Raw genomic sequence first — 9,683 nt, 5'->3', positions numbered from 1 at the left:
TGGAGACCATATACAACGCACTTGTTGTAATTATCGCTTAGATATTTTATATGGTTTATGCATAATTATCACATAAGCAGATAAAGCAGATAATCCACTTACAAAGATAAACACCAAATAAACAGATAAATCCATTTAATGCATGGCATTTAAACACACCGGATAATTAATGACAATTATTTAATCTAGTCAAGGGAGAATCAATTAAATAATTATGTTTTATCTTGGATAATTATTATCCAAATTCATTTAGGATTTATCAAAATAGGGTTAACTATCTAAATCCATTTAGGATCATTCTAGATTTTATTTCGATAAAATCAAATCCTTCAATTCAAGATAACGTTGATCTAGGATTATCATTATTTAAATCGTTCTAGGATATTACTAGATAGAAACGATTCCATCATAATCCATACCATAAATAAAATCCAATCAACCAAGATTTATACATATCTTAATTCCTTTTAGAATAGACATCTAGAATATATCAAACATTACTTAGGATTTCTTCGATATATGAATTTATCTAAATCCAATTAAATAAGGATTTTCTTATATATTGTCTTTATCCTAATTTATCTAGGATATAAATCCAAAAGATAAGGATAACTTGGATTGATGCTTATTTTAATCCATCTAAGATTTGTCTTGATAGAATTAAATCTATTCAAATCCATAGGATAAAATAAATTAATATTAATATTAATCCTAATCCATTTAGGATTTATTCTTGGAGTAAATTCATATAAATCCAAAGAATTAGATAATATTATATTATAATTATTCATATTTATCTAAGATTTATCTAGGAAGAAATCCATATAAATCTATAAGATAAGAATAAAATATTATATTATCACTATCTAAATCCATCTAGAATTTATCTATGAATAAATTCATATGATAAGAATAAAATAATATTATCATTATCTAAATCCAACTAGGATTCATCTAGGAATAAATCCATATAAATCCACGGGATATAGATAAAAAAAATTAGATTATTATTTTCCAAATATAACTAGGATTTATCTAGGAATAATATCCATATAAATCCATTAAATGAGGAAAGAATCTAATTAATCCATGATTTGATTCATAATCAAATCTCGTATAATATATAAAATCCACAAAAGTTATACTCAAATCTTATTTCCAAATTCATCTTGAATATTTTCGAAAATAAAATCCAAGAATCTAGGGAAATCTTCCCGAAAGATTTTATTTCTATTAAATAATAATATTTTAATGATATCTTTTAATAAAATAATTAAATAATCATTAAAATAATCTTTCATCGTTATCTCATCGCACGAACGATGAACGACGAAAATCCGACGAGTTCGTCGTCGGAGTACGACGCATTCGGCGTCGCAGTCTGCTGCGTGTAGGGGCGCGCCTGCACTCGGTCGTCTCGACCATCGGGTGCCGACGTATCTATCTAGGCATCTCGACGGATGGCGCTGGCTCTCGGCCAGCGTCTCGCTACCCGTCTCAGCCTATCTGGCTCATCGGACGATGCCTGCTCTCGGCCAGGAGCTTGCGCGGTGGCGCAGCTCCTCTCGGCCAGCAGGTGGTTTCCCGTCTGGGCCCCTCCCGAGCCTCGATGCTCCCACTCCTAAGGCACACGTCGCGCTAGTCGGCGAGCACGTCTCGACTAGTGGCTCGGAGCTTCGCCTCGGTCCTTCCGCCTATGGTTTGGGCTCTCGGCGCCTCGGTGTCTCAGTCGGTTCTCGGTCGGACCACCGCACCGTGCCAGCCTCCATGTCGATCTCGACGCTGGTTCATCTAGGGCGTTTGGTCTCGGTCGGCCCCTTGATCGTAGCTCCCCTGCTCCCACTGTCTCGACATCCCTATTTCGATTGCGCATGGTGTGATCCATCTCGGCGCGAACGCCGACGGATCGCACGTCTCGTACGATTGAGTAATTCAAGTTCTTTGATTCGATAGTTCTTGAGTTCATCATGCATAATAAATTAAACAAAACACCAAGAACATGCTTCGAAATCAAATAATACATGCATACATGAATTTCGCGAAATTTAAATCCAAATAATCAGAGCCAAAGACTGGCTCTGATACCAATTGAAGGGGTTGGCAGCGGAAGCATGCGTTCTTACGGATCACATATACGGATCTATTTTGCAGATTATTTAGACAAATTCTATTCGCGTAATTATCACATGTATCATGCTCATAACTTGAATTTCAAACATGCTTTAGCACAAAAAATCCCTAAAACATGCTTGCTACGGAATTAGCCAATTTACCTCGTTGATTCTTCAAAGAATGGTCGATTGCTCACGCCTTCTCCACGATGATCTTCAATACTAGACCACAGATCTTCTGACTGGTGTCCCAAACTCTATTCCGACATCAGGGTGGGCTGATCTTATCGAAATACTAGGACTTGAATAAAGAAGACAGAAATTCCTCACGGAGGAGGAGCTGAAGAAAAATCGTCCCTTACGGAATATAGGAGAGGACGAAAATTTTGAAAATCATTAAGTGTGTTTTCTGTCTCCTTTATTCTCCTATTTATAATAGTTACATATTGGGCCCAGTCAGGGATCTATGGAAGGCTTTGGATATGGGCTCTCCCAATTAGCTTTTTACTAATTAAATTGAACCCACAATTTAATACAATCTTATATTGAAATATTACGAGCAGCCACTACAGACGTAATATTGACCTCCCTCTCCAAATCCGAAATTACAAGTTATCCGGGTTTCCATTTTTGTTTATTATTTATTTCCCGCGTTTAAGATATAAATGCCCATTAATTAATTAATTCCAAGAGTAGACTTAGCAAGAAACACTTATTTATTATTCATAAAGTAATAAAACTCCAACTGGTCGGTTTCCGAATAATAAAACCTTGTTCAAGCTCCTCTTGAGGACATTATCAAACGAGACTCGATTCAACATAATAGCAATCCTAGCACCGCTAGATAATGATCACCACTATCCAATATACCTGGATCATTGGGTGACGAAAAACCTGCACCTTTGGTAAGTCAAAGTAGTAGATACTCAATATCATATGCTCAATACTAACGTACATTGATTAAGAAATAGATATTTATCAAGACCTCGTCTTTCAGTAGATAGCATAAAGACACGTCTTGATGTTAGATCCATTCAGTGCTATACCACACCAACGTCATCTTATTTGAATAAGGCTTAGAAATAATCGGACTGACATTGCAACCTTTCACGATAGGTAGCCAAAGCCTATCTAGGTTGTGAAATTCTTCTTTTTCTTTTGCAAAGCATTGCATAGAACCGACTGTAGTTACCTTAAAGAGGACGACACCCACAACCAGTCTACTAAGCAAAAGACTTAGGCTTTGTTTACTTCTTATGCATTTAAATATTTATAAAACATCTTATAAATGCACAAGCAAACACAATGTAATAATATACTGATTCTATTCGTGCAAACTGCTCGAATGATACTGAATCGGGTCAAAAGTTGATTGTAGAGTTTTTCCGTACACAAGCAAGATTCTATTCGTGCGAAGTCGCTCGAAACATGCTTTTCAGTATAATAACCCTAACACGTACCACCCCAGCCACCACCACTTGAACAAGCAAAAGCAGAGATGACCCTCGTCGACAACGACTCAGGAATTTGCTCTCTGCACGCTCATGACGAACAGGAGCCCACACATGCCATTGTCGTTACTCCTGGGATACGGATCATCGCGATCAAGTCAGGAGTACTGGCTGTTTTATCTCATTTTTATGACCTTTCAAAAGAGTGTTCGTACGCCTTCCTGGAGGAATTTTGCCGATACTGTCATATCCAGCCCGTACCGGCTGTGATATCTAAACGCGGCGATCAAGTCAGGAGTACTGGTTGTTTTATAGGCTGAAAGCCATATCCTTTGTTTTGAAGGGTGATGCTGGAGTATGGCTGTCGAGACTGCCAGAAGGGTCCATTAAAATATGGGCCGAGTTCCGAATGATATTCCTTGATCGCTTCTTTCCAGCGTAAAAAATGAGTGTCCTCAAGCGGGAGATTACAGATGCCACACAGGAGTATGATGAGCCCCTCGGCCAGTACTGGGATAGATTCCAAGGGCTGCTTCAAGCATGCCCCAACCACAAGCTGGGGGAGCGGGAGATCTACTCGATCTTCTACGGTGGATTGACAGTCGACAGCAAGAATGATCTCAACCTAGCAGCTCAGGGGGATTTCTCAAAGACCCCATTCAGCCAAGCCAAGAACATCTTGGAGAGGCTCATTGAGGCCAAGCGATCGTATGAGACGTCCCGAGGCCAGTACCGAAGAGGTGCAGTACACACAGCTAAGGCACGTAGTGATGAAAAATTGGAGGCTCGATTCGAGCATTTGGAGAAGAAGCTGCTTGAAACAGTAGAAAAATCCAGAGCACCTCCGCCACCTCCACCCAAAGAGCAGCAGTATGCGCCGCCATCACCACTAGAAGAGCATCACTATTTCTATTGCGAGTTTCCCCCTGAGGCGGAGCCGCAAGCCCAAGTGAATGCGGTCGGCACTGGAATGCGAATGGCAACTGGATCCATGGCAAACAGAGAGACGCTCCATGGCGAGACCACCCTAACTTCAGGTGGACTGATCAGAATCAAAGCCAACCACCTCAACCCTTGACACAACAGATTCAACCCTCTGAGGGGCAGCCCAACTGGCCAGCCCGAAACCAGGAGAGGACAAATAGCGGAGGGATCAGAATGCAGGGAGGACAAGTAGGTTGTCAAGCGAATCTCAAGGGAACTGGTCAAACAGACAGAATGAGGGAAACTGCGGGTACAGACAGCAAGGCCCCCAGTCAAGCTACCAGGGAAGGCAACCGGACAACCAAATGGTGAGTTATGTCCCGCCACACCAGAGAAGCAACCAAAAGCATGCCCGGCCGCAATACCAGCAAGAGCATTATGGGCAGTCTGACTACCCGCAGCCCAACCACGGTGGGGGACCACCGAATTAAAGATACAACCGACACCCCAACGATGGCCAAGGAGATATGATAGTACCGCACCATCCTAATGATGCGATGCAGGAAATCCAAGAAGCCCAGAGAGAACAGAGGGCTGCACTGGAGATACTGACGAAGCAACTTTCTCAAGTCGCGTTGTCACTGGGCGAGCTGAGGGGAAATGAAGGAAAGATTCCAGCCACTGTGCAGTCACCTGGTAGAGAGAACATTAACGAAGTATCCCTGAGATCAGGAAAAGTCTACCAGAACCCTACTCCACCTATGAAATCTCCAGCATCTATGTCTGGACCGAGCCATGATGAAGAAGGAGAATCCAGTGGAGGAGCGCAAGCAAAAGGGAGAGAAGAGGGCAAGGCAGTAGTGGGAGGTGAAAACTCAGAGGAAAGTCAGAGAGATGAAGCTGAGAAAGTTAAGCCATATCCGTACCGAGGAATGGTGACAAGAAAGAGGGACGTCACGATCGACGTGGCGAGTATGTTCAAGGATGTGGAAGTAAAGGTGCCGCTCTTGACGGCGTTAAAAATGCCCCCGATTAGTAAATTCATCAAAGACTACTTGGCAGGAAAAGTTAACGAGGAAGGGAGACTAATTACAGAAGAGAATGTCTCCGCCGTGATCCAGAGAAGCGACCTTCCCTCCAAGAAGACTGATCCTGGAATATTTACTCTACCGATCTCAATCAGAGATATTCAAGTGGAGCACGCGATGTGCGATCTCGGGGCATCCATCAATGTGATGCCATATGCTATCTATGAGAAGCTGGGAGCGGCCAAGCTCATCGACACTGACATCATGATCCAGTTGGCCGACAGATCGTGTATTCACCCGGAAGGAATTCTGGAAGACGTGATTGTGAAGGTGAATAACTTTCTATACCCAACCGATTTTTTTGTAATCATAATGACGGAGCCAGCAACAAAGGAATCAAGTGGAGTCCTACTGGGGAGACCGTTCCTATCCACGGCGAGCACCATCGTAGACATCCGTAATGGGACGATAAGCTTGGACTTCAATGGAGAGCAATTCACATTCAATATCGATGAAGCCATGAAGAGGCCAACCAACAGCGAGAACATATACTCAGTAGATGTGACGGAGCCCCTAGTACAGGAATGTTTGGAGGAAGAATTCCTAAAGAGGCAGTTCACTAACTCCGCTATAGATGAAGAGGCCGAGAAAGAAGTAGAAGAGTGGTATGAGACTACGAAGGTCGGAGAAATAGATGACCAAGCCATCGCGAAGGCGATAATGGATTTTCGTGAGCATCCGCGACCAGCTGGGTCAAGTGGGACCGCTCAAGTATCCAACCTAGCGAAGCGACAGAAAATCCTCTGCCCACTGAAGAGCCAAAGCTCGCGAAGGAGTTGAAGCCCCTTCCAGCACATCTTAAGTACGCCTATCTGGGGAAGGAAGAAACGAAACATGTCATCATCAACAGCCAGTTGACCTAGGGGCAGGAAGACAGATTGCTGGAAGTATTAAGGAAGAACGAGAAAGCTATCAGCTGGAAGCTGACAGACTTGGTGGGCATCAGCTCAGACTTGTGTATGCACCACATCTTACTAGAAAAAGGAGCCAAGCTACGCCGCGACTAACAATGGAAACTCAACCCCAACATGATAAGGAAATCGTCAAGTTGGCTTCGATCGGGATTATCTACTCCATTCCAGACAATAACTGGGTCAGCCCAGTGCACATGGTGCCCAAGAAAGGAGGGATTCAAGTAGTGAAAAACGAGAAACACGAATTGATCCCGACAAGCACCGTTACTGGGTGGAGAATCTGCATTGACTATAGGATGCTGAACGCAGCAACAAAGAATGATCACTTCCCATTGCCATTCATTGATCAGATGTTGGAGAAGTTAGCAGGGAAGCAGTACTTCAGCTTCCTGGATGGTTATAGTGGCTACTTCCAGATCTCCGTGAATCCAGATGACCAAGAGAAGACAACATTCACCTGTCCCTTTGGCACTTACGCTTACAGGAGGATGTCGTTTGGCCTCTGTAATGCCCCGAACACTTTCCAGAGATGCATGATGAGTATTTTCTCTGACCTATTGGAAGACTGCATTGAGATCTTCATGGACGATTTCACTGTCTAAGGGGACGATTTCGATCAAGGGCTGCATAGCCTGAACAGGGTATTGGAAAGATGCCGCCAGAAGGACTTGGTTCTGAATTTTGAAAAATGCCATTTTATGGTTACTGAAGGAATAGTCCTGGGCAATGTAGTGTTGAGTAGGGGAATAGAGGTTGACCCAGCAAAAGTAGCGGTCATTGCAAAACTGTCGTAACCCACCAATCAAAAGGAGAACAGAGCCTTTTTGGGCCATGCTGGGTTTTATAGAAGGTTTATCAAAGATTTCGCAAAGATAGCCCAACCTCTGAAAAAGCTTCTCCAGAATGACGTGGAGTTCGAATTCTCTGATGCCTGCAAGGTCGCGTTCCAATTCCTGAAGGACCGATTGATAAGCTCTCCGATAATACGCGCCCCCGATTGGAGCCACCCCTTTGAGGTGATGTGCGATGCTAGCGACTATGCTATAGGAGCGGTGTTGGGTCAAAAGATTGGAGGAAAAAGTTATGTCATCTTCTACGCGTCAAAAACGTTGAATCAGGCACAGAAGAACTATGACGTGACCGAGAAGGAGATGCTGTCGGTGGTCTATGCCTTTGAGAAGTTTAGGCCGTACCTGCTTGGGTCCAAAGTGATAGTGTATACAGACCATGCGGCCATCAAGTACCTCTTGGCGAAGAATGAATCAAAACCGCGATTAATCAGATGGGTACTCCTTCTACAGGAGTTTGATTGGAAAGCAGTGGATAAGAAGAGATGCGAGAACAGAGTGGCAGATCACTTAAGCCGAATTTTACAAGAAGATAACGGCGGCCATTTCAGATGCCTTCCCTGAGGAGCACCTCTACCTGATCAAGTCAGAATCTTACCGACAGTGGGTCAACCTAGTGGCAGAGGTTGATCAAGCCGAGCAAGGAAGAAAGGGGCAGCACACGCGGAAAGTGCCATGGTTTGCAGATATGGCCAATTACTTAGTGACAGGCGAGCTGTCTGGGAGTGATGAAGTTACAAGGGCACAGAAGCTAAAGCTTAAAAGCGACTTCCGATACTTCTATTGGGATGATCCTTACCTATGGAAAATGGGGGCAGATCAAGTAATTCGACGTTGTATACCCGACTGGGAGCAAGAAGACGTGCTGGTCCACTGCCACTCATTGGCTTGTGGTGGTCATTTCGAACCAAAAAAAACAGCAAGAAAAGTACTGGACATCGGATTCTACTGGCCTTCCATCCATAGAGATGCTTATGAATTCTGCAAGAGGTGCCCTCAATGTATGGGGAATGGATTTCATGGGACCATTCCCATCTTCTGAAGGCAATCTCTACATCTTAGTGGCGGTGGACTATGTGTCCAAGTGGATCGAGGCATAGGCAACTAAGACATGTGAATCCAAAGAAGAGGCGAAGTTCTTGAAGACGAACATCTTTCCCCGCTATGGGGTGCCACGGGCTATCATCTCGGACCAAGGAACTCACTTTTTCAACAGAACCATCGAAGCCCTCATGAGAAAATATGGAGTCCACCACCGCTTATCCACACCTTACCACCCTCTGTCCAATGGCCAAGCCGAAGTGTCAAACAGGGAAATCAAGGCAATTCTAGAGAAAACGGTCAATCCCACGAGGAAAGACTGGAGCCTTCGTCTGGAGGACGCGCTCTGGGCCTACAGGACCGCCTTCAAAACGCCTATCGGAATGTCCCCATACCGGCTGGTATTTGGGAAAATGTGCCATTTGCCCGTGGGGGTCAAGCATCAAGCTTTTTGGGCTATTAAAGAAATGAATTTGGATACCAAGGCTGGTGCCACAGAGAGGAGAATGCAACTACAAGAGCTCGAAGAACTCCGCCTTGATGCCTATGATTCTGCCATGTGGTACAAGGAAAAGGTGAAGATGTGGCATGACAAGAACCTTCACAAGAAGGAACTCAAGGTGGGCTGGCATGACAAGAACCTTCGCAAGAAGGAACTCAAGGTGGGCCAGAGAGTGCTTCTCTTCCAATCCAGACTCAAACTAATGCTAAGGAAACTAAGGTCAAGATGGATTGGTCCTTATACATTGTCGCCATCAAAGCAAATGGAGCAGTCGAATTCCAGGGGAGCGATCCAGACTCGCCTACCTTCATGGCGAATGGTCACAGGGTAAAGCTGTACAGAGAAGGAATGGAGGCATTTGTGATGGACGACATCCCACTACTCATGCCTATCTCTCGCCAATAAGCAGGTAAAAGGAGTGATTGGGTACTCATGGGTAGTCTGCTTGATCAAGAAACAAATTCTTAATCTATTAAACTGATCAAGTGACATCCCAGGGGAACTCGGTCAAGTCCTTGTAGTTACTGTAAATAGTTTTTCGTGTGTTAGTTTTTAAATTCTTAGAAAATTAAAAATCGGAAGAAAGGAAGGAAACTGATCAAGTGGAACTTTTTGAGTTTTCGTGTGGGATTAATTGTCCACTTGATCAGTGCAATTCGAATTTAATTGTTGGTACAGTACTTTCATTGATCAGGGCAGGTAATGATAGGACGTGTGCAGCCATTGCAGAGGTGTCAGATGACGCCAACTGTCACAGTGAAAGGACGTCCTGGAGAGAGAGAGAAGAGGCGTATCGGAGAAGCT

General features: G+C 43.8%; 2 protein-coding genes across 2 annotated transcripts; both read left to right on the top strand.

Moving 5' to 3' along the window:
- Positions 1-5,043: 5,043 nt before the first annotated feature.
- On the top strand, positions 5,044-6,354 carry LOC121786683. The gene has a single exon (XM_042185318.1). It carries the CDS (start codon positions 5,044-5,046, stop codon positions 6,352-6,354), a length of 1,311 nt encoding a protein of 436 aa, XP_042041252.1.
- Positions 6,355-8,568: 2,214 nt separating this feature from the next.
- LOC121786682 lies at positions 8,569-9,284 on the top strand. Its single transcript, XM_042185317.1, has 2 exons — positions 8,569-8,952; positions 9,072-9,284. Exons 1-2 carry the CDS (start codon positions 8,569-8,571, stop codon positions 9,282-9,284), a joined length of 597 nt encoding a protein of 198 aa, XP_042041251.1.
- The last annotated feature ends 399 nt before the right edge of the window (positions 9,285-9,683 follow it).

Source organism: Salvia splendens, chromosome 22 (assembly GCF_004379255.2).
Source record: "Salvia splendens isolate huo1 chromosome 22, SspV2, whole genome shotgun sequence".
NCBI lineage: Eukaryota > Viridiplantae > Streptophyta > Magnoliopsida > Lamiales > Lamiaceae > Salvia > Salvia splendens.
This window is presented reverse-complemented; position numbering and strand designations above follow the sequence as displayed.

Excerpts from the sequence above, each read along its gene's own strand:
- LOC121786683 (XM_042185318.1), top strand. The coding sequence starts at position 5,044 with ATGCAGGAAATCCAAGAAGCCCAGAGAGAACAGAGGGCTGCACTGGAG.
- LOC121786682 (XM_042185317.1), top strand. The coding sequence starts at position 8,569 with ATGAGAAAATATGGAGTCCACCACCGCTTATCCACACCTTACCACCCT. Across the intron at positions 8,953-9,071 it reads CCATGTGGTACAAGGAAAAG|ACTCAAACTAATGCTAAGGA; the intron begins GTGAAGATGTGG and ends CTTCCAATCCAG.